At 37.6% G+C, this 24,792-nt stretch overlaps 1 protein-coding gene across 1 annotated transcript; it reads right to left on the reverse strand.

Annotated features, from left to right (window-relative positions):
- Positions 1–2,678: 2,678 nt before the first annotated feature.
- On the reverse strand, positions 2,679–9,028 carry LOC126378187 (androgen-dependent TFPI-regulating protein-like). The gene is made up of 5 exons (XM_050026401.1): positions 8,846–9,028; positions 7,567–7,735; positions 6,602–6,742; positions 5,756–5,976; positions 2,679–3,909 (listed from the first exon to the last, which is right to left on the reverse strand). Exons 2-5 carry the CDS (start codon positions 7,729–7,731, stop codon positions 3,726–3,728), a joined length of 711 nt encoding a protein of 236 aa, XP_049882358.1. The 5' UTR covers positions 7,732–7,735; positions 8,846–9,028; the 3' UTR covers positions 2,679–3,725.
- Between the last annotated feature and the right edge of the window lie 15,764 nt (positions 9,029–24,792).

A 24,792-nucleotide genomic window follows, 5' to 3' on the forward strand; every position in this document is an offset into this window, starting at 1 on the left:
TCCTAGTGCAATAGTTGAGCCAAATAGACGACCTTCCACCCCTCTCGCCCTCCAGAGATCCTGGAGACAAACAGAACGTACTGAGCTGAGTACGATCTCAAAGTAAATACTAGCAGTACAGTAACTACATGGAAAGGCTTGTGATTGAATTTTAGTTAGTATAGGCAAACGGACACAGCCGTCCTGATTGGAGGAGAGATAGCTCGCAGTCACATTTGGGGTCTAAGCTCACTAGGACAACAAAATGACGTGTGTTCCATAAATTATATGCATGTGGATTACCTGTCCCTTTCCTTGTCAGCGGATAAGAAAATGACAGATATAACTTAAAATAAAATTAGATGGTGTTTACAGGAATTGAGGAGCTCGGTGGCGCAGCGGTTAACGCGCTCGGTCTGCGATTGTTGAAGTTAAGCAACTTTCGCAAAGGCCGGTTATAGGATGGGTGACCACAAAAAAAAGTTTTCATCTCGAGCTCCTCCGTGCTTCGGAAGGCACGTTAAGCCCGTTGGTCCCGGCTGCATTAGCAGTCGTTAATAACCATCAATCCGCACTGGGCCCGTGTGATGGTTTAAGGCCCGATCTCCCTATCCATCCATAGGGAAGGCCCGTGCCCCAGCAGTGGGGACGTTAATGGGTTGATGATGATGACAGGAATTAGCACCAGTATCTCTGTTGGACGAGTGACTTTATGAATATATGTTATCAGTGTTATCACACTGGTTAAGTATGTTCTGTCTCCGTTTAGGCTTTACAATCGCTATATATAATTCATGAGAACACATAATGCCTGCAGATTTACGGGTTTCCGCTTCCTCACACTGAACCCTAATATTAAACCCAAATTAACTCACCTAACTAATTAAACTGCGTCAATTGATTTAAGTCACAAACAAATATGGTGTGTTGGTAGTGCTCGTATACTTCCGGGGTTGGCAGACAGGGTAGAGAGAATTTATATACGTAAACAATACACTATTGTTCTGGTTTCTTAATAAATAGTTAAGTACTTATATTATAGGATCAATAATTAGATACCTAATGTATGTCTATGATTTTCAAAACCGCGCCATGCGCAATTTCCCAAACGCCTAGCGTCAATACAATAGCAAAGTTAATTACAAGCACCTAAAATCTACCTAAAATTGATTCACAAACGCCTGAAATTCTAAATTAGCAAAGAAATTAATTTAGGTGTTAAACGAATTAATATTTATCCATTTGAAGATTATTCTTTCGTTAATTAGTAATATAAAGTTTCAAACACGAAGTAGTCAAGTTGGAATTAGTTTTAGCTTCGTTGTAATAGGTTAATTAGTTGAAACAATTTTAAACAAAAATAAATTTATGCTTCTTCTAGGATAAAATAAATCTTAAAATGTACATAACTGGTCGTAATTTTTACCGGATTTGAAATTAATTGAAAAATATCGAGGTTTTGTTTAAGTTCGACGCACACTGGAAGGTTATTTTCAAACAGCCTATATACCTTTTGCCCACATAAACAGCCTATATACGTCCCACTGTTGGGCACAGGCCTCCCCTCAGCCAACCGGAGGGGGTACGGAGCATACTCCACCACGCTGCTCCACTGCGGGTTGGTGGAGGTGATTTTACAGCTAATAGCCGGGACTGACGGTTTAACCTGCCCTTCGAAGTACGGAATCAACTTACTTTTTCGGATAATCAGTGTCCGCAATGTCTTAACGGGAATCGAACCCGGACCCGGAGCCTAACGCTCTAACCACTAGACCATGGAGGCTGTTGTGTGCTGCCCATGCTTGACCATAATTTACCAATCTTGTGTTTAGGTAGTTATTTAAAACCATTTAATTTTATTGTTAGTAAAAGTTAGCAACAAATTGATAGTAAGACGGATACAATGATAATTAATTATTATACAATGAACATTATTATATCACACAGCCGGACTTGCAGACGGCCTTATCTCTCAAAGCGTTATCATCCAGACTGCATCCTGCTCTCTGTATCTCGCGGTGAGTTATGCGAAAACATTTCAATCAGTTACTACTATCATAATATACGATACCGACGACCCGATTACTCCAGCCATAGAGACAGCCAATCAGCTCGCGACAACAACCCTTCAGAACCCCGATACCGACCCCGCCGGCGTGGTCGACGATTTCCCTCATTCAGCGCTTACCGCTATCGGCCCAACAGAGTAGATTAATTCTTTCAAACATAATCCACTCACACGGCGCCCTGAGGCGAAGTTCGCGCCCAACTGGGCACCCACAGGCCTGCTGTCTTAAATTTTATACCGGGTGAGAGCCCTCAACGCTCCCCATTTGTCCAGCCAAGTTGTTAAATTTGCGGCAAATCCTAAGGCCTAAGTATTATGTTCTTTTTTATGACTATTTATTACTATTATTCGTTATTCTATAATCTAGATATTCCAGTATAACTACTTATATCAATTTCTTTCGCCCTAAGGTTCCTGGACGAAATCACTATTTAGAAATAAGGCCGCCGGTTGTAATCCTGTTATTATTTTGTTTTGTTTATGTGTGACACAGTGTATTGTATTGTAATGTAGGCTGGCAAAAAAAAATGTATTGTAAATAAAACAAATACTTAAGAAAAAATAGATCTTATTTATGTAAAAGAACATTAATATAATTTTCAACAATTATTACTTACAAAAAAATAAACAAGAATTATTATTAAAATAAATCGACATTCAAAAAACAATTATTATACAATTACAAAACATTTTTTTTACCTACTTACTTACACTAATTATCACGTTTCTTAATCATAGCGCAAATAAGCTACTTACCAAACATTTTATAAGACTACAAAAATATATATTATAATTATGTACACACAAAAAAGTAATAGCAAGAGAATTATTTTAAATCTAAACTGTATAATTGGCTATGTGATAAATAATTATTATTGTAAGATTATTTTGAAGATGCTTAGAATTTGAATATTAATAATGTTTAGAGATTTTTGAGACTGTTAATTGTTTATTGTAAATTTACTTTTTTATTTTTTATTAGATTAGTTAAGTTAGTAAGTAGGTTCATATTAGTTAATTAAGCACCTACCTACATACCTCCTATATTTTCGCATGCTTCTAACGGATCATGTGATACTTAAAGCATAAAACCTACCAACTGTTTACAAAACCATGAATCCTATGCGAATAAAATGATTTGATTTGATTTTGAATAAACAATAATTTACATTGAACTAAATTGGAAGATAGTAAATTAGCTACTCCATGTTATTACGCGTACGATTCAGAAGAATCCTGATATGCTTTCAGCTTAAGTCAATGAAAGACCAAGGTGAATTCTACGAAGGTCATAACGAAAGACCGTTGATAACACACTCGTGTTGGCGTAACAAAAATCTTCTTAGCAGAATATCTAAACTTTGTTTTAAGTTTACTCAGTTATTATCTTAAATAAAACACATAATAACGGGTTCTTACCGCGTTTAAAGTAAGGATATGAGACTCCCGATATTTCGACACTGTTGCAAGTGCCATGATCACGGGATGACTGATGAGATTGGAGTGGAGTAGGTAGATCCATAATTTTCTACGGGCAGACATATCTGTCTACCCTCTTTCTTTGCCGCTTGTTCATATCCCTACTTTAAACGCGGTAAGAACCCGTTATCATGTGTTTTAATTATAGCTAAACTTTTCATCAAACACTATACTCAGAACTCTATCACCACTTGTGAAGTTAGCAATTCTTCTTAGCAGTCTTCTTCTGATGGCAGAACCTGGTGAGCGGCCACTGCAGGTAGTAGTAGAAGGTGGCGAGGACGATAAGCGACAAGAAGTACAGGTAGAACCAGATGGTACCCTGCATTTTGTACAGGACAGGGTAAGGCCAGACTCCGGTGAAGTAGTACGAGGTGAAGATCCTGCAATGAACAAACAACGTATAAATTATAAACCTATGAAATCTACAATTAATCAGCGAATGTGTCAGGTAGGGCTGGCAGAGGAAATCCTAGAAGGACTTACATTGACCGAATTGGAGATGTCCTTAGAAAAGGTTTAGTACGAATCAGAATCAGAATCATTTATTCAACGTAATTATCATGGATAAACTTGTTGAAGGTCAAAGTAACATTTTTGAATCTACGTCATTCGCAAGGTGTCATGGCTGAGGAGAAGAAATGACAAGAAACTGCAACAGCAACACATCTTTTAAATCAATGAGGGTACATTACAAGTTATTTAATAACTAGAGGAACACATTCAATACCAGACATTTTTATCATTTAGGTAATCATTAATCTTATAATAATCTTATTTACATAAAGTAAGCTTCACGTGAGATTTAAATTTATTCTCTGACAGATTTAAAATATTATCTGGTATTTCATTGTAAAAACGTATACATACATAACCCCAAAAAAGATGAATTTAATTTACTTAATCTAGAATTTGGAACAACAATTTTATTTTTATTCCTTGTATTATATTAAGTACGATTGTACGATCTCCTCTGAACCGGTGTGTGTGTATGAAGCGATTGTTGAATGTAGAGGAAGCAAGAGAAGTGTGTCAGAATCGAAGCAAATGGAATTCTATAGTCTCTGCTTACCCCGGTGGGAAATAGGCGAGAGCTTATGTATGTATACATGTAATAAGTCTCGTTAAAAAAGTAACATACACACACTCACGTCGATAATCTGAGATAATTGTATGTTTATACATTTACACAAGTACTGAAAGCTTTTGATACGAATATCCTAATTGATGTAATAATACCTATGATGACATAATAACTAAACTATCTTGTTTTGACGGGACACTATCTCTTAGTCTACTTATATGGCCATTTACCATAACTATTTCATGTTATCTTGGTGCAATGAAATATATTTGAATAGGTTCGGCCCGAAATGATAACCGACTAATACGCGTTATATGTTCTTCATTCAGTCCTATTCCTGGACAGAAGGGCCTTTTCTATTTCGTATCTTTACCTTACTATCTTCATTAATAGGGTAAGCATTAGGAGGGAACCTTGACCATGTAAAAAACGATCTATAATACACCATAATGTCTGTGCAATATGCAAACACAATGAAAAACCTCATCAGCTATGCGAGGTAACTTTTTTTTACTTTTGATGAGTTTGCTCTTGGCTTCAGACTTGCCCGAAGGCATTGACGAGGCCTAAGAAGGAGCGAACTCGCCTAGAAGGTGCCTGTTTACTCTGGCCTTGACAGTACCCTGGTTATATGCATTCTGAAATACAGAAGGCGGCAGAGAATTCCACTCCCTAGCAGTGCGCATAATGAAGGACGACGCGAAGCGCTTTGTGTGAATAGTAACCTAAACTAACTTAGCTCTTAACTTAGCTGTTACCGGCATCGCTTTACCGTCTAATGTATCATCATCAGCCCATTAACGTCCCTACTGCTGGGGCACGGACCTTCCCTATGGGTGGATAGGGAGATTGGGCCTTAAACCACCACGCGGGCCCAGTGCGGATTGATGGTTACTAGCGACTGCTAATGCAGCTGGGACCAACGGCTTAACGTGCCTTCCGAAGCACGGAAGAGCTCGAGATGAAAACTTTTTTTTTTGTGGTCGCTCATCTTATGACCGGCCTTTGCGAAAGTTGCTTAACTTCAACAATCGCAGACCGAGCGCATTTACCGCTGCGCCACCGAGCTCCTCCGAGTCTAATGTATGTAATGGTCTAATGTAAATTTATACAATAAAAAAACATAAAAGAAAACCAATACTCACACAACAAAATAAAAGTTGGCATAGCACATCAACCAAGTCATATTGGTCTTATGACTCTTGGGTGCCTCTCGCGGCAACGTTGCCAGCTCCCATAAGACAACGGGCGCGATAAACAGGTGCAGCACGATGTTGTTGGCAGGGCTGATCATCTTGTCCATAAACGGAGGACACACCAGCAGGTGGTCGTAGAAGAAGAATGGCCAGAAGATTGTTACTACCACCTGGGGAGACAAAAAATCAAATAAATGTTTGTCCAGGTTCTAAGGAAGGTTTTGATCTGTGCTTCTTGACTTCCTATATACATTGAATATTAGTGTAACTGTGGTATATTATGGATGACGGTGAGACTTGCAGGAGGCACGTCGACCAGATGCTGCAGACCTCAGTAACAAAAGACCAATAGTAGCTAATTACAGATTTAGGGGGGAGACCCGTGCTAAATCTATGGTGTTTGTTTATGGTTTTCTGTTATGTCAGATGTCAAGTCAGATGTCAATGGAATTTTGTTTCTGTTTCTCAAATACAATGCAAATGTCATTTAATTGAATATATTACAGTAACCATTAGTTATATTTCATTACAGTAACTCTGATACCATGGTTGGTGAGATCGGTCACTGATCTTACAACCCACCCGAGAGAGATTATAATAAGTACCATTTTCCAGTTATTGCGTCTAAAGAAATACTCATTTTGTTGTATTACCAGCGACTATATGGATCCTTTTAATTCCCTTACTCGTAGTAATTAAAAAACTCTCGAGAGTTTTTAAGTCTGGACGTTGCAGAGCCAGTCAATAAGGAACTGAACATTATTTTTTAATAGTACTTAATTGTTGATGACGTACCATACTGCTAGAAAACACCAAGGCACTGAACAGAAACTCTCTGATCTTCTGCAGCTGCTGTACGATGGACTTCCTCTCGCCGATCAGCTGCGCCATCACGTCTGTGGTCAGACCCAGAGCGAGGTAGATAAGCTGGAACGCCTGCAACAAACATCATCATCGTTACCATTAATTTGAGAGCCATGCTGTTGTCGGAGTAGCATTCTCCATTCTCCATTTTTTGACTTCCTTATGACACGACGTTCCCCTTCTCTTTAATTTCTTCCACGTTAGCTTTTCTTGCAGGGCTAATATGAGCAACGTAATAAAACGCTAATATGAGAACGTGTGACTTCGTAAGGTCGCGGGTTCAAATTTCGGTCGATACTCATGCTTATTTATTTATAAAATTGAATTTCCAGGGAATTCGGGTTTCCTCACGATATTTTCCTTCACCGGTAAGCACGTGATAATCATATGAGATCCAAATATGAATTCAAAAACAAGTTAAAAATCATTAGTTCCATCATCATCATCAGCCCATTGCAGTCCGCTGCTGGACATAGGCCTCTCCCAAGGCGCGCCACAAAGCTATATCCTCAGCCATACGTATCTAGGCGCTCCCAGCCACCTTCTGCAAATCGTTCCGCCATCTTGCCAGAGATCGACCCACGTTTCACCAGAACACGCTTGCACCAGCGGTTGTCAGGTCTGCGACAAATGTGGCTAGCCCAGCGTGTACCACTACATCTTTACTTACCAGGAGATAATGCGGTTAAAAGCAAACTTATCTTTAATAATAATAAAACCGCAGTAAGACAGCGAAGGACTGGAACTGTCAGCTGTCGTCTGTTTTTCCAACTCGTTATAATCTGGGAGTCTTCAAGGCTGGAGAGAGGCAGTTGCTAGGTAAGCGTGATCTATCGTAGACCACATTGTCATTTACCATCAGGTGAGATTGTGGTCAAACACGAGCCTATACTTACAAAGGTCCAGATAGTGATGTACTGGTACTGCCTGGCGTTGAAGTCCTGGACCTCCTCGTCGTCCTGCTGGCGCGAGATGCGCACCATCATATCCTGGTAGGTGTACAAATGCACCGCCAGCGAGGCCGCGTTGCCCAACATGCGGTAGTGGGTTATTGACGGCATTGTGCTGGAAGACATAAAACACAACGTTACTAACAGGTTCAGCTTTTTTTGACTTGAATTATTGCAGAAAAGTGGCAAATATTGAGAGTTATTGAGGACAAAAGAGGCAAGATGATTGAACACTTAATAAGACACGACGAATTTATTAAAAAACATCATAGAAGGAAAGCTAAAAAGAAAGAGAGGAAGGGGAAGACCAAGAAGAGCTTACATGGAACAGATCAAAGAGAAAATGAACGTCGTGTCTTTTAAGAAGTGAAGGAATTGGCCTTTGATAGACAAGAATGGAGATTGCTACACCGACAAGAGCGTGGCTATTATTAGTGATGATGATGAATTATTCTAGATTTGCCGCAAATTTGTGATATATGTCCCCACCAACGCCCAACAGCCCAACGCTCAACCACTGGACCACGGAGGCCGTTATCTTTCACATAGAAATATGTAAATAAAAATCAGTAAATTACTATCACCTCAAAAACTGGAAACTACTCTGATTTTAATGATGAATTAAATTATAGTGTATATTTATGTATTACAGTATTAAAGACATTAGTTAACGAAAATACGAAAGTATAATAAAATTTATAAGTATTTTTAGGTAGCTAAAATTCTAATTACATTATAATCTAAGACGTGTTATAATTACTATGTTATCATCTATATCTGTAGGAAGTAAATGGAAACTATCTAACATTTGTTACTTATTATTATAGAGCCAGCCCAGTGGTAGCCCAGTTGGTAGCACGCTTGCATCTCACTTTCAGGTCGCAAGTTCGAATCCAGCACAGGCCTAATGATGGAATTTGTTTTCGAATTCATGTTTAGATCATAAATGATTATCACGTGCTCAGTGGTGAAGGAAAACATCGCGAGGACACCCACATACCCGAGAAATGCATTTTCAGAGGTATGTGTCCTAACTGTTTTGGGCTGGTTTTCCCTTCGCGGGTTGGAAGGTCAGAGAGGCAGTCGCTTCCAAAAATCCGGGCCTGTGAAATCTTCAGGTTAGCTAAGCACATCCTGTCAAAAAACGGGATAATGCTACTGAAATAAAATAAGTACCACAAACAAGACTATCACAAACTTAGGAAATAGATACATAAACACTTACCTAATATTTATTTTACACGAACAAAATAAAACTAACTCAAAACACTAGCGAACCGTACCGGTGGCAACGAACACTTATCAACAATATTATATTAGTTATTAATATATTCACATCAACATTATATTCAAAATTATATATAAAACATACATATAAGGTCCGGTTGGTTGTTATGTTTTGCGCAAAAAAGCGACTCTTAATAAGTAGCGCTCAGGTTGCTTCGCGAATATAAACCTCAAATGTTATAAAGCTGGTGACACACAAACGAAACTAACGCAGCGATTACTATCACTAGAATATTCTACAATACAATACAAAAACGCTTTATTGTACATATAAACAATTATAAGAGAAGCATAATCTGCGGCCTTATTGCTAAATAGAAATTTCTTCCAGGCAACCTTAGGGTGAAAGAACTCAACTATTCAGTACATACTGCATATTATTAAGGGTTTTTTTACCACTTGCTGGTGTCTATCCAGAACTTATCTAGCAGATAATACTGCTGCTATCAGATACTTAACCGGTAGATAGGTAATTCGACAGTGTAATAGTAGTAGAACAATATACAGCCAACAAAAAAACAATCATTGTCACTCGTTTCGCTTCTTCCGTCTTAATACGAATGGGTAAGGTCTAAAATTCTCTGCCTGCGTCTGTTTCTTGAAAAATACAACCAAGGTAAGAGTCACAGAAGTGAATATACACTTTCTAGGTAAGCATGTCCCATTCTAACACACAAAACAGTTGGCTCGGCCATTATAGACGACGATACGGCTCACCACCTATCACGTTGGACTTGGCACTCGATGAGGTGTGGGTACTTGGTTCATCTTGCGACAGATGTATCTCTGACAACGCCAATTGGGATATAGTCGTTAGCTTATGTTATGACCCATTCTCATCCGGCCAAGTAGTTAATGCCATCTGCGGCAAATCTACAATAAGTCACGTCAAAAAAAAAAAAAAAAAGACCCATTCTCAACTCGCATATGTACCACATTTTATGCAATGAATATTTATTATATCCTGTTTAAGTAAGTCATGAAGCATGAAGAATTTGACCACAATCTCAGGTCAAATGTTTCATGAAGAAAAAAAAAGTAGATCGTATTTTTTAGACACACTTAGCTTACTTGTTAGTGCTTTTAGGCAAATAATGAGTCACTGGGTTCGTGTGTATCATATTAGACAAAACTGTGAATTACAACTAAAAAAAAAAGTTAAAATAAAAATAAAAATAAATAGGCGTGAGTTTATGTATGTTTGTATGTATGTAAATTACAAGATATTTTGAGGTAACTACCTTTCTTGTTTAATCGTTGCTTTCTTTATAACGTTACGTCTGTTGGATGCCTAACGACCTGTGGGCTAAGATCACCACAGAATGGTGTCCGAATAGAGACAGACGCAGGCGCGGCAGACCGAGGCGGAGATGGCGCGACGACTTGGATGCTTTCCTGGAAGGCTGGCCGGAGGAAGAACTAAAGAGAGAGTCCTGGAAGAAATGGTGGGAGGCCTTTGCCCAGCAGTGGGACAGTTTAGGCAAGATAATATAAGATTCTTCTTCTTATCGTGTGGGTTGTGAGGTAGAATTCCAGAAAAAGACATAAGATTGTAGGATGACATTCATATCTTAAACATATAAGCTCAAAGCTCTCACTTTGCGAGCTCCTCATTCTCAGAACTCATTCATTTAATCCTAGACCTTCATTGACCATCATCACCATTTTAGAGCCAAGGTCTTGTCGGTGTAGCATTCTCCATACTTGTCTATCAAGGGTCAGATCTTTAAAATTAAAAAAAAAATCAAAATAATTTATCAAATAAAAAAAATAAAGATATTTGTTTTTTATTTTATTTTTTATATTAATTAATATTTTTTTTCTTTTTTTTTACCTTCCTTATAAGACACGACGTTCGCCTTCTCTTCATTTGTTCCATATAAGCTCTCCTTGGTCTTCCCCTTCCTCTCTATCCTTCTATCTTCTCTTTATTGGCCATACCAAGCGTTTAATCCGTTCATGAGTACACACCCCAGACAATTAATCACAAATACATATCAGTTATTGTACGATTATCTCTCCTTATCTAACCTACGTCCAAAGTGCTATGATAGGAAGAGAGCTCAGATGTATACAACGCTTTGTAAGGTACAAAGGTTGATAATGACGTATGTACGAAAAGAAATATATATGTGAACTTTAGCCGGCGTAGTCGCGAAATGTATTAGGCTAGTTAGTGAATGAGACTACATACCTATAATAATATATACATAAGATCTTCACGCCTTTATTTCCATTGGTGTAGGTAGTGTAGATACCACGAAATTCCACTTAATACGGAACGACACACTATTTCGCTTATTTATTTATTTGAGCACAACCGCATCATACATAATGAGCTTATTCTATAACTTAGCCTCCTAAGGCCCGGATTTCCAGACACAATAGTTAAACAATGGGATTAGTACTACTAGTAGGGCCGTGGGCCTTAGGAGGTTAGTTTCTAGGTATTCTGACTGATATGTATAACAATAACGGTGTACATAGCACTCGCAATCAATAAACTAATTTACAAATCTCTTCTTCTAGTGTCATCAAATACAAATTCAAAAATATCTTCATCAGTAGGTAACAGTCATTTTTATGCCTTTTCTATATGAAATTTCAACAAAAATTTAATCATACTCATAAGTGGATTTTATGTCGTCGTCAAACATCTATAATTCTTCAATAATTGTATTCACGTCACTAGGAAAACTTTAGCTGGGCTAATGGCAGCCCCGACGGATATTCCTCGGTTATGTATTATGGTAAAATTATTATCGCTACATTTAAGTATATCTTCGAGAAACAGACACGTTAGGAAAAAACTGTAAACATCCATATTCGTTGTTTAGGTACTTAAGTATATCTATTACCGATTTCTCGAGATATCAACTCATTTTTAGAAAGTATTTTTAAGTCTATTATAATAATAATTAGGTTAAGTCGGGGGTTTTGAGTTATTTTACTCTTTTTCGATGAGATTTTTAACGTCGTGGGTTTTTTTCAAAATTTTTAATTTTGCTTAATTTTTTGACACAACAAACGTCTCATCCGACTAAAACTATTGCAGCTTCTCACAATCTGTATAGCCGGGGAAAGAAGCTGTGAGAAAAACCTCGGCATATGGCCCTACTAGACGGTCGTTAAAATGCATGCTCGCCAACTCAAAGTAGAAAACAACCGAAAATGGCTACTTCACTACAAACGCTTATTTTATACCTTTTAAAATATTTTATTTTCTCAAAAAAGCTTTATACTATACTTAATAAAAAAAAGAAACATAATTTTCTTTATTCATTTCAAATTTCGCGCGAAAAAGTTGGTCACGTGACATTTTTAACCATACTTAACCGAGTGACATTGTAACGAATACTGAGAGGAAATCATAAAAAGCATGAATTTTGCGACGGAAAATTCTACTTGATATCAACTCAGAATCATGGTCTGAATCATCCTTCAAAGTCTTCGTTACGATGTGACTAACACCCTATATACCTATATAAATATTTGCCAAACGTCTCATCCGCCTAAAACTACTGGAGCATCAGGTTTAGTAACAGGTTTTTTTTAATAAACATACCTCTATTTGACCTTTATATTACAGACAGCTCATATCAACAAATAAAGTAGAAACCAAAGATTAATGATAAACTTGTAATTACGTGATAACATTTTGTAATACTTTCTTATCTACCTTATAGATCAAAGTCCACTGGCGCAAAATTCATCGATTGTTGGCAATGCGATAAAACTGATAACATTATTATTTTTAATAATTATTAATAGAGAAGTGTGTCAGGATCGAAGCAAATGGAATTCCATAATTTCAGAGACATAAGATCTCTTGTAGATCTTAGAATAGATCTGAAAAGTTATCTTTACACTCTCAATTTGTAAATGATGATTATTGTTTTTGATTATTCAGAGTTTCATGAAAGTTTTCCATGTAGTATGTGACCTAGACTGTAATTGGACAATTTTTATTTAATATTAACATTTTTGATTTGATTTGATTTGAAAATGACAATATCTTAGAGGAATAATAATACTTCTTTTCTTTTTTTCTTTCTTTTTTGGGTTGGAAATTCAGATGGCAGTCGCTTCTGGAAAAACACGGAAAAACCACAAACATAAATAAACTGTTTACCAACGTCGCACAGCTCAGCACAGGCCTCCCAATCAACTAGTATGGAAAAAACTCTTTGCAAACTCCACCTCACAGCTCCACTACCGGTTGGTGGGTGTATTAAGCTCGTAGCCAACCTATAAACTTTTAAGGGGGCACTTATCACTAAATCTTTTAAGGGGCAATGTATACGTTTTATACAATAAGATTCCCATTGACATTCAGAATTTACCTTTGAACAGTTTTAAGACACTAATTAAACAGAAACTTTGTAAAAAAGTTATTACTTATAATGTTACTTATTATTTAGAAGATATGAATGCATGGGATTGTCTGGGAACTAATATTAGGCAGCCAAATTACTAAATTGTATAACAATATTTTAGGTTTTTTTTAAAGAAACGGGATAAAACCTGGAGTATTTAAGACTATGTAGCGTAATCCACCATTCAAAACCCTTCCAAAAGTTCACCAACAAATCATTCACATTCCACTCAATCGCTCGAACGACGATCCCAAATTCCAATATTTGGAATCAATAGGAATTTGAAATTCAAAAGTTTTTCCCGATTCAGGAGTTTAACGCCGTTTGCAGTTCTGAACTACAACTCGGTACGTTCTACCATTAACCTTGTCTTCAGATAAGTTTCTTACGATACCTTTTCAGTTTTTTAATAAATTACTTGCTTCGCAAGAATCTAGCCGCCAAATCTACTAAGAAAACCGGCAATGGATTCGAAATTTAACAGAACCATCTCCCGTTTTCAACGTACCATCGTGTCCAGTATAGTGATCAGAAATTCAGTCGTTCCAAAATCTACAATTCAAAATGCCTCGTCGGATGTTCTATCAGTAAAGTTGTACGCAGGAAACGGAATTTAATATCGAAAATTGTTTTGCAAATAATCCTGCAGACGTCCATTATAATTGGCGATGAAAGGCAATAAGACATAACAAGCAATAACTTTTAAATTAAAGGATTTGCCTGTTCTTATCTTTGTATCTCGGTACGGGCTCTAAACCACTAAATTCGCCTTTCTGACTTACGTTATAATCATTTCTTCTTCTACTTCTACCGTGTGGGTTGTGAGGTGGATTACCAACCTCATCAACCCTGGTGTCAGGATTACTATTGAGCCGCCAAAGGCCCCTGACATGGCTCATGTAACGACTACTTACTTACATCAGTACGTAGTAACCGGGACCAACGGCTTAACGTGCCTTCCGAAGCACGGATCATCTTACTTTCGGACAATCTGGTGATCAGCCAGTAGAGCCAGTACATGAGCCATGTTAGGGGCCTTAGGCGGCTCAATAGTAACCCTGACACCAGGGTTGATGATGTTTGTACTCCGCCTCACAACAAACACGATAGAAGAAGAACTGAATATCCATGCTTCATCGACTTTCTGTTAGACCAACGTGATGGGCGGTGATTAGGACCTACCTTCGTATATTTGAGAACGTATGTACCTTTATGTGTCAGTTACTACGTAGCAACATGGATTAATTAATTAACAATCTAAGTAAAATAACGAATCTAAAAGTAAAAGGTATTTTCCATCATTAGTATTTCTTTCAAAGAATTATATTCGGTTCATTAGGCATTTCAAAGTACTTATAAAGACATTAAGAGTTTCCTTAAGATAAATTAAGTACTAAGGCGAAACTGAGGAAACTTTAAACGATGAAGCGCCTGACGTTTTTATAAAGCAAATTCATTGAAATAACTTTTATATAGTAACATTTGTGTAGGAGTTTTAATGTTATTATGTTTTTAAGTCACAGGATTTTTGGTAGGAAAGAAAGTACGTTTTTTTGTCATTAAAATTAAAGCTTCTATGCTGTTCTGGGAGCAAATGAAAAACATAGAAAACGTTCAGCTGCTTGTCTTCCCGGGCATGTCGTAAAAACCGACAGAGGGATTGTGTCCTCTAACATGATGGACTAATGTTATGGGCGATAGGCTGATCCCTTATCACCATAAGGTTCGTCATATCCAGCTTACGACATCGTATCAACAGTGGCTGCAAGTTGTCTTTGATTACTTGTGGCTCTGCCCACCCCATTAGGGATTACGGACGTGAGTTTATGTATGTATTTATGTAAAATTAAAGAATGAAATAATTTTGAAGAGGTAATACATAGAAGCACATGCAACACAGAAAAGTTCTAGAGGGAGAAGTTATTTTCGGAGAAAGGTCACAGTAGCATTTTATTTTGTTTCTGTGGCAACATTTGTATAGGATCGGACTTATTGTATACGACTTATAGTTCAGGTACGGTCACGAGCATTAATATGTATACACTTTGGTACCATGTCACATTAACTTTTTTGACAAATTGAACTGTAAGTCTCGCTAAATGTCAAATATGTAAGTTCGACAGAGTCCTAAAGTGGGTACATTATATTGCTCATGACTGTACCTATCCTAGGGTCACACCGCCACTTACCTACCAGCCCTACCAGGCGAGATTGTTGTCCCTTCTACTATCGTGTGGGTTGTGAAGTGGATTACCAACCTCAGCAGCCCTGGTGTAATATTATTGAGCCGTCAAAGGCCCGTAGGCTCATTTAACGACTACGTACTTACATCAGTAAGTAGTAACCGGTTATTGTTGTCAAAACTATATATTGGCCCCGATTCCTGCAGACACCTAATTTTATTTTAAGTTATACCCGTCATTTACTTATCCGCCGAAAAGGAAAGGGACGGATGATTGACAATTGTTAATTTTTATAAAATGAATGAATAAACCCGGGTGAATAAAATAGGCACCTTGCTGATATGGAACCCGTTTGACGTGTGCTGTCAACTTATATAATACTACAAATATAATTGACTTTTGTTCCAAAAAAAAATATGCCTGTCGATTACCCGTCCCTTTCCTTTTCGGCGGATAAGAAAATGATAAGAATAACTTAAAAAAAAATTAGATGCTGTGTACTGGAATCAGCACTCTTCTACAAATCGAAAAAAAAAACAAACAAAACAAATTAAGAATACTAAATTCAAATATGTTACATTGACGTTCAACAAGTTTATCCATGATAATTACGTTGAATAAATGATTCTACTCGTAATTTATGATACCTACCTCGGTTAAAACATACTGTCCTGTCTAGTAGGTACCTACTTATATAACGGACAAAGTCAAATTCCATGTAACATTTAAATACATTTTATGGGGTGAATGAACCATAACTGTCCACTACGCCCCGCGGCTTTTCTTCTGATAAACTAAACAACCTGTCACCTAAATAATGAGGGTCAGAAATAGGTACGTTCACCCTATTTGACTGTCTGTGGGTAAAATAAACATAACTGAGTATTAAGTACTGAGTTTAATGCTTGATTCTTTGTGTAGGTAATGTTTTCTCAAGCTATTTAGTTCTAATAGTTTTGTGGGAATGGCGTACAAATCAGGGGGGTTAAAATGGCCACATCGAAGTGATTCATCTAAGAAAGCAATATTGCAATTTAATATTTGCGCATAATAGTAAGTGCGCAATGCAAACTAATATCAAATAGCAATATTGCTTTCTTATATGAATTGCTTCGATGTGGCCATTTTAACTCCCCAGGTCGTTGAGTAGCATAGATCTGCGGTGTTCAATTGAGTGAAAGAGTGAGAAACAGTGTGACAAGAAAGAGATAAGATGATATAGTTACTAAGATTGAGGAGGAAATTAATGTTCAGTTGGTTTGGACACGTGGAGCGAATAAAGGATAAGAGGATTACACGAGCGGTATATAAAGCGAAGGTTGGTGGTAGGGCTGGCAGAGAAAGACCTAGAAGGACGTACATTGACCAAATTGGAGATGTCCTACGAAAAGGTTTAGTTCGATATACTCTGAACCGGCGTGATTGCAATATTAGAGCGTATTAATAATTGCTTCATTGCGGCACTCTTAACAAACCACAACCAGGACACTTCATACAAAAAACCTCGCTTTACACAGACACTACACATTGACGTTATCGTACACGCGCATCTGTGTGTGTGACGTCTGACGCCATACGATTGAAGACTAAAGTAAGACCGACGGGGGGTGAGGTAAACCTAGCTCAGACGTAGGTGGGGAGCGGAGGGTTGCCGTTCTATACGTAGTATTATTTTTTATTCTATGACCATACGGATCATCGTATCCATCTAAAGGTAAGAAGACAAGCCTAGTTACAAGATATAAACTTGAATACACATAAGTACATAAACTCATACATAAACGGCCTTTGTGGTCAAGTGATTCATTGGGTTCACGGTCCGGGGGTTCTAGATTCGAATCCCGGTGGAGACAAATTACAAAAATTACTCTGTGATCCCAACTTTGGTTAGCACATTACAAACCGATTACCTGATAGTCAGAACGTAAGACGATCCGTACTTCATAAAGTCAAGCCATGTCAGGGCCCCTTGGTGGCTCAATAATAATCAGGGTTGATGGGGTTGGTCATCCACCTTACAACCTGCATGATATATTATAAGTTATGATAACTACAGAAAGGATTTTGATCTAAGTTTTGCTAATAAATAATGTATCATACGTATGTACAGTCAGACTCATAACTTTAATAAAAGATGAAACGTGCTCAGAACATAAACAAACTGATTCAAACAAATCAGGTGTCATTTGAATATCTAACGAATGAGATAAATCTCGTAGACACGGAAGTGACGAATAACATTCAGCTAGGTATATAATTCAAATTAAAAAACATCACCACCTGATTGTCCGAAAAAGTAAGATGATTCCGTGCTTCGGAGGGCACGTTAAGCCGTTGGTTCCGGCTATTAGCCGTAAAACACCTCCACCAACCCGCATTGGAGCAGCGTGTGGAGTATGCTCCATACCCCCTCCGGTTGATTGAGGGGCGGCCTGTGCCCAGCAGTGGGACGTATATAGGCTGTTTATGTTATGTAAAAAAAAACATTTTTATTTAGTAGATAACATAGTTACACTTTGAATCGTCATTTTTACATAACGAACGTCTCATCCGCCTAAAACTACTGCAGCTTCTCATAACCTGTATAGCCGCGGAAATGAAGCTGCAAGAAAAACCTCGGCACAGGGCCCTACACGTTCTTTAAAAAAACAACTTTTTTTATGTAACATGCGCACGTTAAGCCATTTATTTGTCCCGGCAGCGGAGCAGCGTGGTGGAGTATGCTCCATACTCCGTCCCGTTGATTCAGAGGAGGCTTGCGCTCAGCATTGGGACATATACACCTACCAAGAATGTTTTTGTTTCTGTTTATTTCTTTAACATAACATTGCATAGCACCACACTTGTAACTCCAAAGGGGTAGGCAAAGAAGTATAGTATATACCCAGTCCTTGCCAGCTATGTTTAAGTCTACATGGGACTTATAGGGGGCGAGTCTTTTGCCATTAACCAGGGACAAAAACTGGAAACTGATATCAATTTTTAGGTTGGAGGAGCTCGGTGGCGCAGCGGTAAACGCGCTCGGTCTGCGATTGTTGAAGTTAAGCAACTTTCGCAAAGGCCGGTCATAGGATGGGTGACCATAAAAAAAGTTTTCATCTCGAGCTCCTCCGTGCTTCGGAAGGCACGTTAAGCCGTTGGTCCCGGCTGCATTAGCAGTCGTTAATAACCACCAATCCGCACTGAGCCCGCGTGGTGGTTTAAGGCCCGATCTCCCTATTCATCCCTAGGAAAGGCCCGTGCCCCAGCAGTGGGGACGTTAATGGGCTGGTGATGATGATGATGATGATATCAATTACATAACAACATAACATAACAAATACTTTATTGCACAAACAGGAAAAAACAAAAAACAAAACAAAAGAGAAATAGAATTAGTACAATAGGCGGCCTTATTGCTAAGTAGCAATCTCTTCCAGGCAACCTTTAAGTACAGGAGATATTGAATATTAAGTAATATAGCGGGATAGTGCAGCATAGGAATACTTGTGCATATAAAAATAAATACACTTTCGACTACTTAAACTACATAATAATAATACACATAATTATAATTGTTATAATAAATAAATATCACTACTTAAACTACTACATATACTATGGAAGAAAAGGAGTAGATAGATTATGAAGATGAAGAGGAAATAGAGGTAAGGAAATGCGCCTTGACTTGCCGTTTAAAGGACTCCAATGACGAAGCTCTCCTAATGCTTTCAGGCAGAGAATTCCACAAACGGACAGCTTGCACCGTGAAAGACTTGGAGTAGAAAGTTGAGGAATGGGATTACCTATGTTATCTATGAAATAAATGACCATAACACCCGGGTTGCTGGCGTTGGTCATCTCCCTCATAACCCACACGATAGAAGATGACACCCACACACCCAGTTCACTCACCTATACCATCATCATAAGGATGACGTCATCCAGTGTTACCATAAAAAACTATGATGGCACAAACGCCATGATATCATGGTTTTTAACTACAAATAGTTTGTTGCTAAAAGTTGGTGTTGCCAAATAAGGTGCTTACTATTAACATTCTACACTTTGATGTAATATCTCGTGATATATGAGTCATTACTTATATGAAATAAAACGCCTCGGGAATGTGGGTTTCCTCACGACCATGGCAATGAACAAGATGTTTGTTGAACAGGCCAAACAGAATAGATGACCAAAAATAACCAGTAGGGTCACCTTTCGTGTGACCCCAAACAACTTTGACAAAAATGTATAAAAACTATACAAGTGTAATAATTTTACCACTCGCTGTATAATAAGGACTTTTCTGATATCGACCTATTCAATAACTCTTTGGATACCATCAAAAATAAAATATTCTTAAAACTTAGTGTATAATTATTATAAATACTACTTTAATATTACTTAATTTCACTCTTGTCTGCGTTTTATCTTTATCTTTCTTTATTTACTTAAATCTGGATTGCTTTTATATTGTATCCTAAATTTTCTTTTTGTATAAGAATAATCCACTTTTTATTTTTATAGATTAAGTGACCAAATTATTAGTAGGTACCTACTAATAATTTGTTTCATGTATGTTCTACCTCTTAGCATAACTGTGTCTGTCTCAATAAGCTCTGAATTGCATTCTATCTGTAAGTAAGCACTTTTTGGGCACTCGTTGTCTTTATGTTATGTATTGTTTTTCTTTACTTATTTGTATAAATGACTGTTTTGTGCCAAAATAAATGAAAAAAAAAAAAAAAAACTTTTGAATATGTATAATGCAAATGTTGAACAAGTCTCTTTATAATTAACATTCTGATGTGAATGTAATGGCTCGTGCTAAATGTATGTATGACTCATTGATGTCACGATTATTAAAGAGGTGATTCAAGTGACAAAACTTCGTAGTCTTCAAGATTACTTTTTAAAACCTGTTTAATTGATTTTCATCAGCATTGTCGATGCGATATGCTTACCCAACTGCGGGAAAGCAAAACGGAAGGTTATGTGTTTGACCGCTATTCGAATAGGCAACTTGACAACCTAGTCAAAAGAGATTCTTTTTACGAAACGTCAAAACGAAAATTTGCTTTGGAGTTTGTACGGAAATACTGTCCTGTTACGTCATCAATAAAAGCTGTCAAACGTCGTACTCATTTTTACTTAATTCTAAAATAAGTTGAAAACTAAAATGAGATTAATTTTTGGCCATGTTAGACTTGCTTCTATTTCTAGATTAGCATTTTATAATTTAATAAACAAAATGACGTGTCATAGAAGCGTCTTGGTTGACCGGTGGTTATAGGTGATGTGATGTCGTGACCTGGCGGAGAATAGGAGGCCCAGTACGGCTTTGAAATAGACTACTCTGGACGCCATCCCACTTACGTCAGAGTACTGCGGGGCGGAAGGCAAGAGGGAAACCACTGCCCTATTTTTTCCTAAAAAAGTAGCATGGAGAATGCTACAGCGACAAGAGCGTGACTCTTAAATTAACCTCTGTTTACCCCAGTGGGAAATAGGCGTGAGTTTATATACGTATATGTATGCTAGAGGCTGAACGCATATAAGTACCTACTAATATACAGGGAGTTAGTGAGACCATAAAAAATATATTTTTATTGTATTTAGTTATTCCAAAATAATGAATCAGTAGCAAATATTTTGCAAGCACGACAAAATCTTGTTTGCCTGATTGTATTTCAAATAAGGTTCTACTGGCGTTTAACACATACCTTTTATAACACTACAACCATTCTATTTTACAATGAATCACATTTGTATGAGTCAGGTAAGTACATTATGTATTCTAACGGAACCACAAGACAGATTGACAGATATTTATTCTTATATAGTATAGTAGTACGGTGAATAATGCTATAGATATGTTGGTATGAGTCACCTAAGTCGGAGAGAGAGGAAAACATAATATATGTCTGAGGACTTTCCAAAATGTATAAGGATACTAACGTCTTGTGACAATAAGTTTCTTTGTATCGATTACAGAAGAGATAACGGCCTCCGTGGTCCAATGGTTGAGCGTTGTGCTCACGTTCTGGAGGTCCCGGGTTCGGATCCCGGTGGGGATAAATCACAAAAATCACTTACTGATCCCTAGTTTGGTTACAGGACAGGCTGATCACCTGATTATCCAATAGTAAGATGATCCGTGCTTCGGAAGTTAGTGTTCAGAAATTAATAACCGTGGTGAACTCTTAGGTAGGACAGTTTGGCATAGATTGGCGATTGAATTCTCGTTGCAACAATAAAATATTAATTCTGAACTTACATTCAAACATGGCTCAAGATTTGATGCAATATTTTTTACAAACAACCCGTAAAAGGCAATATATCATTATCGAAATCCCATAACGCCAATAAAAGACCGATCGGCCAAACAAAACCCAAAGTAATCAGGATTTCCTCATTAGTGAGGTCACATTAAATCGGTACCGACCCGTGATAAAGCGTCCCGCTGGGCAGATCCTGCAGTTACGGGACAAGTCCTCCGGGATGTACGGGACACGGCATCGACGATATAACCACTGGACTCTACATAAAGTAGGGGGGGAAAGTAGTGATATACTATGATAGTTATTTAAGTATTGTTATTTTTGTAAATTTTATTATTATTTTGTATGTATGGATTTTTTTTCTGAAATAAAGCTTTATTATTATTATTATTATAAGAGATGAAAGGTCAACACATCTGCGTCGTCGGGACTCTTTAAGGGAGCTGTTTAAAGAAATAAATATTATTATACTGACGGTCGCAAGTCAATATATTTATAAAAACCATTATGTATTGTATGTATTATGTATTGTGAGGTAGTTCATCATGCGATGGTTGTAACTCTGACTACCCCAATAGGGACATAGCCGTGAGCTTATTTTATGATCCAATAAGGACGCCACGATACAAAGACACAAGCACAACAAAAAGACACAAAACAATTATTCTACAACACACAAACACTTAACATATTTTCACAAGTATAACCGTATTCTAAGTTTACACAAGTTAAGGTGCGGTTATAAATTGAAAATCACCTAGTATCAAGGCGTTCAGAAAAATGTTAAAATCATTTCTCATAAGCTGTATTTTTGAAGGAATGTTAATAACGTATGTTTTTTTTTCTTTGACTGAGTCGAGTAAACAACTTCTGTAAAAAATAAAGAACTTTACAAATCAATCACTTAACATAATTATTAAGTATTACTTTCATTCTGTCTGTTCAAGTATTAGGCGTCTATTTGGTGGTATAGTCGATTAGACACGGTCATTATCAGTAATTATTTTTCGCTGACGCGGTGGTCAGGGAGGGTGTTGTGGACGAAGGTTTTTGAGGGAATGGATGAGATTTGGGGTATGTTTACCTTCGTTTATTTATTTATTTATAAAAAGGTACAACAACAGCTTATATAATAAACAACACAATAAAAAACATCACATAAAACAAAAGTTACATCAGGAATTACGGTGGTATTAATAAGTCAATCTCAGCTGAGACTGCCCTCAAGATCATGCTCAAATCCCTGTTTTTATATAAGAACTGTCACATTGACATGATCTTGAGGGCAGTCTCGAAGCTGAGATTAGTTTATTAATACCATCCTTAGACTGTAACGGTCACGAGCATTAATATGTATACACTTTGGTACCATGTCACATTAACTTTTTTGATAAATTGAACTGTAAGTCTCACTAAATGTCAAATATGTTAGTGCGACAGAGTCCTAAAGTGGGCACATTATATTGCTCATGTCATGACTGTACATAAGCCAATTATAGGTGCACACAACATTTGCAGGGTAAGACAACGTAATCGTTTAGGTAGATAACTAAAATAATAAAATAAAAAAAAAAACAAATTAAGCAGATAATTAAAAAAATATATACCAAGTTTTTTTAAGCCTATCCTAAAGACAACATCGTTTGGTCATGATACACACTGCAAGGGAATACCCTACTATGACTCACATTGTTGCAATACATCAAGGAAAGTTGTTTAATACTTAATAATATCTAAGCCACTAACTCAAGAACAGGAAAATACGAGGAGTAGCGAACATTTTAATATCTTTAGAAATGTCGGTTACAAACGATAAAAAACTTTAATATGAGATGCAAATAACACATGTTATGGAGTTTATGACTTTCTCTAAAAAGGCCATAGTTAAGCAATTCATCTGAAACAGCAATAATACATGACTTCTGCTCATTTTGTGTTTGTCGGGGGTATGTGATCTAATCTGTATTGGGCTGGTTTTCCCTTCGCAGGTTGGAAGGTCAGACAGGCAGTCGCTTCTATAAAAAACCGGACCTGTCAAATCTTCAGGTTAGGTAAACGGACCCTGTGAAAGACTGGATAATGCTATGGAGATGATGATGATGACATTTGCGCATGTAAAACTATGAGTACTGACAACAAATGTCAAATAGCTATATTGCTCTTTTCTTCAATGTGACATTTATAAACCCAAAGGTGACGATATAAAACTAAATACTTTATTTCACACAGAGATAAACAAAGATACAGTATATATATTATAAACTGCCTATATACGTCCCACTGCTGGGCACAGACCTCCCCTCAATCAACCGGAGGGGTATGGAGCATATTCCACCACGCTGCTCCACTGCGGATTGGTGGAGGTGTTTTTACGGCTAATAGCCGGGACCAACGGCTTAACGTGCCTTCCGAAGCACGGAATCATCTTACTTTTTCGGACAATCAGGTGATTCAAGCCTGAAAAGTCCTTACCAAACAAAGGACAGTCTCACAAAGTGATTTCGACAATGTCCCCATCGGGAATCGAACCCGGACCTCCAGATCTTGAGCCTATCGCTCTAACCACTAGACCGCGGAGGCTGGCTGAAACAAAGATACAGTAACCAAGAGAAATAAAGAATATAAAATAGCTTTATCATCGCTTTGATCAAATACTAACCCATCATCATCATCGCCAGCCCATTAACGTCCCCACTGCTGGGGCACGGGCCTTCCCTATGGATGGATAGGGAGATCGGGCCTTAAACCAGCACGCGGGCCCAGTGCGGATTGGTGGCTATTAACGACTGCTAATGCAGCCGGGACCAACGGCTTAACGTGCCTTCCGAAGCACGGAGGAGCTCGAGATGAAAACTTTTTTTTTGTGGTCACCCATCCTATGACCGGCCTTTGCGAAAGTTGCTTAACTTCAACAATCGCAGACCGAGCGCGTTTACCACTACGCCACCGAGCTCCTCATATACTAATCCAAAATAACTTTATAATAAGTACTTACTTATTTAGATTTAAAAAACTTTGTTCTGAAATTAGTCACGTACTTACTTACTTATATCATACATACGA

This window comes from Pectinophora gossypiella, chromosome 25, assembly GCF_024362695.1.
Source record: "Pectinophora gossypiella chromosome 25, ilPecGoss1.1, whole genome shotgun sequence".
NCBI lineage: Eukaryota > Metazoa > Arthropoda > Insecta > Lepidoptera > Gelechiidae > Pectinophora > Pectinophora gossypiella.

Bases quoted from the DNA above. Each gene is read 5' to 3' on its own strand.
- LOC126378187 (XM_050026401.1), bottom strand. From the start codon at position 7,731: ATGCCGTCAATAACCCACTACCGCATGTTGGGCAACGCGGCCTCGCTG. The intron at 6,743-7,566 runs GTAAGTATAGGC...TGTTTGTTGCAG, and splicing joins ACATCACTATCTGGACCTTT to GCGTTCCAGCTTATCTACCT. The intron at 3,910-5,755 runs GTGAGTATTGGT...TGTTCATTGCAG, and splicing joins GCCAACTTTTATTTTGTTGT to GATCTTCACCTCGTACTACT.